The sequence below is a fragment of the Hibiscus syriacus genome, unplaced genomic scaffold (genome assembly GCF_006381635.1).
Source record: "Hibiscus syriacus cultivar Baekdansim isolate YM2019G1 unplaced genomic scaffold, ASM638163v2 tig00112383_pilon, whole genome shotgun sequence".
Classification (NCBI taxonomy): domain Eukaryota; kingdom Viridiplantae; phylum Streptophyta; class Magnoliopsida; order Malvales; family Malvaceae; genus Hibiscus; species Hibiscus syriacus.
This window is the reverse complement of record NW_024063319.1, coordinates 108667-114839: the sequence shown is the minus strand read 5'-3', so window position 1 is coordinate 114839 and position 6173 is coordinate 108667. Positions and strand designations below refer to the sequence as shown.

At 37.2% G+C, this 6173-nt stretch overlaps 1 protein-coding gene across 1 annotated transcript; it reads left to right on the top strand.

The window, feature by feature from the left end:
• The first annotated feature begins 241 nt into the window (after positions 1-241).
• Positions 242-2805, top strand: LOC120178822 (uncharacterized protein At1g26090, chloroplastic). The gene is made up of 7 exons (XM_039184606.1): positions 242-487; positions 979-1122; positions 1211-1285; positions 1380-1573; positions 1663-1834; positions 1915-2334; positions 2622-2805. Exons 1-7 carry the CDS (start codon positions 260-262, stop codon positions 2751-2753), a joined length of 1365 nt encoding a protein of 454 aa, XP_039040537.1. The 5' UTR covers positions 242-259; the 3' UTR covers positions 2754-2805.
• The last annotated feature ends 3368 nt before the right edge of the window (positions 2806-6173 follow it).

The window sequence follows — 6173 nt, the reverse complement described above, 5'->3', positions numbered from 1 at the left end:
CGAACCCAAAAGTATCAAACCCAATAAAATCAGACCAAATCAAAACTCGATATGTGCCTATCCCTATTTAGTAGTACAATGCTAAGTATTGTGTGATGTGGCCGGGCCGGGATCTGTGAAATTGGGCCCGCCGGAAACAGCCAGTCGTATGAACACTTCCCGATAATGAATCCATTATCCGTCTCTACATCCTTCTGTAATTGCAAACTACAAAAGTGCATGTAATGTTGAAATTGTTTGAAGAAATGAAAAAGGAAAAATGTCCTCTTTTCTCTGTTCTTCCCTGGTCCTCTTCCCTCACCCTAATTTCAACTCCCGCCTTTCCGGTTCCTCGCGAAGAACAACATCTCAACTACTAGTTGTTAAGGCGGCTTCTTCCATCAACAACAATGGCGATGACAATGTCGATTCTTCTGTTACACGATTGATATCCTTCTTAGGAAAAGGTGGTTCCGGCAAGACCACCTCCTCTGTTTTCGCTGCCCAGGTTGTTACTTTTCTTCTATCTTTTTACATATAGTTTTTTACTGCTTTCTACGTTTGAAAGTAGATAGATAGTTTGGTGATAAATTATCGGAAAGCTGAAGCTGATGTTTAGGAAAATTTGGAACTATCAATTCCAGATTCATAAAGGGTTTAAAATCGCGTTGTGAAATTAAGATTATTAACCGGAGGAATTAGCTTTGCTAAATTCTTTATCTGTAACCTCTTTGTTGAGGTTGTCTTATCAACTAAGAACTTTAGTGTGAGTGCTGGGATAACCATGGATGTGAAATTTTATGTTAGAGTCGAATTTATTATTGGGATAAAAATCATAAAATTTTAGAGATTCATAACATATTATCAAATGAAAATATAAAGGATTTGAAAATTTCATGTTGGCGACTGCCCCATCTGCCCCTCGGTCCATCCCTTTCCAAGTATTATCATCTAATGTATTTGTTTTTACCATCCCACCTTCATTTTTGTGTTTCCTAGCATTATGCAATGGCTGGACTGAGCACATGCTTAGTGTTACAAGGACAGGATCGAACTGCTGAGTGTCTTCTCAATTGTAAGATCGTCTCATCTCCTGTTCTCTGCAGCGACAACCTTTCAGTTGTCCGGCTCGAAACAACTAAAGTAAGTTTCTTTTGTGTTCGTTTCGACTAATGAAAAGTCTTGATTCCAATGGGTTTATGCTAAGAATGGATTATTTGTTGTACTGCAGATGCTTCTTGAACCTCTCAATCAGCTGAAGCAAGCAGATTCACGTCTTAATTTGACACAGGGAGTACTAGAAGGGGTGTGTATGTAATATATCTTTTTCCTTACTTTGGGTGTGTTTTTTGTATGTCTGCATGCTGCTTCACTATGTATCTTGATTTAGCATGTAGTAGGTTGTTGGAGAAGAGCTTGGGGTGCTTCCTGGGATGGATTCCATCTTTTCAGCACTTGCGGTTGTGAGGCTTCTCGGATTATTTGGGAAATGGGCTCGAAACAACCATCACAAAGATAAATTTGACATTATCATATATGATGGTATCAGCACCGAAGAAACCCTCAGAATGATAGGTGCAAACAGTAAAGCAAGGTTTGGAAATAAATGTCTCCTCTTCACCTAGCCCCCTTCAGAAAATAGACACAGAATTTTCTTTTTGCCTAAAATGATCTTATACACAGACTCTACTTGAAGTACTTGCGGAGCATGGCTGAGAAAACTGATCTCGGGAGATTGGCCGGACCTTCACTCCTGAGACTTTTCGATAATGCGATGGGCATAAGTGAGAAGTCATCCCAACTCAATGGAACACTCAGTACTGAAATATGGGACAGTCTGGAACAAATTCTCGAGGTAACCATGGATTTCATTTTACTATTCACCAAGCTTTTATGTAGATAAAATGAGACTTTGAGAGACTGTAAGTTGTGCAGAGAGGATCTTCTACCTTTTCCCAACCTTATCAATGTGGCTGCTTTCTTGTGATGAACCCGAACATTTCAATGTCTATGAGTTCAGCATTACGTTACTGGGGTTGCGCAATTCAAGCTGGTACTCAGGTTTCTGGTGCATTTGCCGTCGCTACCCCTCATTTGGATGTTGAGTCGGTGGAAAAGATGAAGAAGGACTTTTCTCCCTTGTCTTTTGCTTTTATTCCAAATCTTTCAATGGGTTCCCCTCAAGATTGGAATGCCATCATGCCGAAAAGTACTGCTAAAGGTGCAAGGGACCTTCTTTCTTTGCCAGCAGGCCAAAAGCATAGCATGGTACCATCCATAAATTTTGACACAGCAGGAAAATCAGTAACCCTTCTCATGCCAGGTTTTGAGAAGTCAGAGATCAAGCTATATCAAGTATGTTCACTTCTGATTCCTTCAATTCCCTCAAGTTCTCTGATAGTTTTCAAGGTTTCCTCTCTGAAAATACTCTTTAATAGAAACCTCTCCTGTTAAGAGGTTTTGCCGTTTAGGAATTTATTCAGCAACATATAAGCATCTTAGCTTGTCAGATTCTGCTAAGAGTTCAAATGTTTTATTGGAAATGATTTTGGGAGTGCTTTGTTCCTCACATGTTATTAATACGGTATCACCTATATTGTGCTCAATTACGCTGATGACTCTTCATTACATGACAAGTGCAGTATAGAGGAGGATCGGAGTTGTTGGTGGAAGCAGGGGACCAAAGACGAGTCATTTTTCTGCCACCGGAAATGCAGGGGAAGGTAGGAGGCGCCAAGTTCATCGAAAGAAGTCTTGTAATCACCATTCGGTAATGCATTCCATTTATCAAACATTTTTCAATTTTAAAAATATTTCTCTTTTCCACACTAGGTTTCTTCTTAAGAACTTTTCTATTACTGGCACAAATATACTACATAGAATAATTGTTTCTGCTTCTGTTTATACTAAATCACCATATATTAATCCATCCAAACATTTAAGTAGGGGAAAATGAAGTAATAAGAGAATATTTCTTGGCGCTTTGGTTTGCATGTACATATATAAGCCCCCAATCAACCACCATATACATGTTATGCAAAAAAAAGCTCATCTTAATCGAAACTGAATGCATCTTTCATTTGATTAGATCCATAAAACAACCATGGACAAAGAGAAACAGAAATTGGTCAGACTGAAATAAACCAATGCATATTTCCTACTTTTATTTATGGAGAACCTAGATCAGTCTTTTACCTTTTCTGGGTAGTATGGGTTTCACTATGGCCTGCCAGCAGTTATAAATATCTTTAAACATCAAGTACCTCTATGAACACTTACCCTGTTTTTTTTTAAACCTTGTTATATGTATGATTTTATAGTATTGATAATATCATATTACCGACTCAAAATAATCTTCATCCAAACATAATAATATAATTTCAAAATGTAAAATTACCCCCAATAATTCATATGCATATAGTTTTACAAATCAACTAAGAGGAAATGTTGATGGATGTAAAAGTGGATATCACGTAATTAGAGATGAACATTTGTCGGATTTCAATCCGATCTGGATCGGTTTTTATCCGATCCGGTTTTTTCTCATAGAAAAAAAACCGGTTTATAAAATAACCGGTTCGGTTTTTAACCGGTTTGGAGGGCCGGATATCCTAACCGGTGTAACCGGTTTCGGTTTTAAAAAAACCGGTTTTTAAAAAAAACCGGTTATAAAAAAACCGATTTTAATATTCCAGATTGCTCATAGGGAACCGATTCCTCACTGAATGGTTTGACTCCGAGATTTCCAGAATGCTCGGAGGGAACCGATTCCCCCATAGGGGGTACCGATTCCCCCATATTCAACGGTCGAAATATTTGAATTTTACACTTAGGGAACCGATTCCCTATGAGAGGAAACCGATTCCCTATGAGAGGGTACCGATTCCCCCACGCTCCAAGCATTTTTATTAAATGTTTTCACATTTAAACGGCTATATTATCTTCATTAATTATCACTAACGTTCAGAAGTGATTCAAGGTGTATTTAAGCAAGCTTAGAAGCCATTGATCAAAGACAAGAAACATCAAGCAACTAGAATCAAGAGAGAATCAAAGAGAAAGCATCAAACCTCAAGTTCGATAAATTCAAATACTTAATTGAAATACTTAATTAACTCAACATAATTGAAATACTTAAATACTTCCAAGTTTGATAAATTCAAATACTTAAAAACTTCCAAGTTCGATAGATTCAAATACTTAAAAACTTCAAGTTCGATAATTGAAATAAAGTTTACGATAATTGAAATAAAGTTATAAAATAAACTACATTGCCATCTCTTCTTCATCATCTTCGCCTTCTTCGTTTGGAGGGGATATTCCAAGTTCGACTTCTTCAATGTGTAAGTTTGCTTCCAAATCGGCATCAATTGCATCTTCTAGGGTGGTGATATGTTGCTTACGAGCCGCTCCATCCAAATAATTCTTTAAACAAATGCATACTTCCACCGACTCGGGACTTAGTCTTGATCTCCGTTGCGATATAACCCTGCCACTAACAGAAAAAGCGGATTCCGAAGCTACCGTAGAAGCTTGGACGGTTAGTAAATCACGGGCCATGGCGGCTAGAATCGGAAATTGTGCTTCCTTTTCTTTCCAGCAAGCCAAAATATCCAAACTTTCAAACTCTTCAAATGTCATTTTTGATAGAAAATCGCATGACATATAATTTCCCAACTCGCTACATGGGGTGGTAGTACGTGATCGTTTGGATTGGGAATTTACAAGAGTGTTAAAAAGATTCAAATTTATGTTACTTGGACATCTACTAGATGATTCCGCATTCATTCTCATTTGATCGTGTATTACACTACTTGATCCGTATTTAGTTAAATAAATTGCAAACATGTCTCAAAAACATTTGTTAAAATAATTTATTTGGTTTTGGACAAAGTTTGGTTCATCATCGGTTAGATTAAAAGCAAACGCAATTTGTTCAATTAGTGTTTCAACCCCACCAACATTTAACGTTGGGTTTAAAGCGGCGGCACAAGTAAAAATGGGGGAATCTCCTTAAAATATTTTAAAAGTTTTTCTTTCATTGCAAAGCCAATTTCTTGAAAAACTTCGGTTTCAAATTCAATGTCATTTAGTCGGGTAGCCAACAAAAATATTTGATTAAGAACCAATGGGCTAGTAGGGTAATAAACACCGGATAAAAAAGTTGTTGCATTTTTAAAAACCTTAAGCAAATCGATTATTTTGGCTATAGTTTTTCAACTCGAATCCGGATAAATGTTTGGGACATGACCCCTCTCGAAAAGCCGATCGTTAAATGTTTGCAATGTTTCCCTTTGCCTTAAGGCAGTATGCATCATCATCCAAGTTGAGTTCCAACGAGTTGGACAATCCAAATTAGGACCCAAAGCTTTTTTATTAACGGACTTACAAAATCGTTTATAATCATTTAGTCTTTTGTTGTTGTTACAAAGAACCGATTTTATCATTATTTTAAATTCTAATCTAATCGGCTCAATAACCTCCAAACCGGCTTGCACGGATAAATTAATTATGTGTACAACGCAACGGGTATGAAAAAACGCACCGTCTAAAATCGGTGAAAGTAATATTTTCAATCTTGGAACCGCGTTTGTATTATTCGATGCATTATCAAAGGATATAGAAAAAACTTTATTTTCTAATTTATAAAGACAAATTACCCTTTTTAAAAGTGTAAATAAATTAGCACCGGTATGAGGCTCACCGAATAATTCAAACGCGATTGTTCTTTTCATCATTTGCCAATTATCTTGATCTAACCAATGTGACGTAACGGCTAAAAAAGAATTTCCGGTATTATGAGGGGAACTCCAAACGTCACATGTAAGCGACACACCATAACGGTGTTCTTGGAATCCTAAAATCATTTTTTCCCTCGCTGTACGCCACATTTTTATAGCATCTCTTCTAAGGGTAGTACGACTTACTTGAGTATAACGCGGTTGCATTAGTTGTTGAGTTGTTATCGTGAAATCTTCATCATCAAAGTGGTCGAACGGCAATGCTTTTGTAATCACGAACTTTGTAAACGCTTCTCGTAATTTTTCGTTGTCGTAAACAAAAACACCACCTTGCGGTGTAAGATTCGATTGACTAGGATCCGATCTTGAGCGAAGTGCCTTGCATGATTTTGTCAAATGGTTCTTCAACGTTGTGTTTCCTTCCGATGCAAGAAATTTTAGACAAAGTTTACA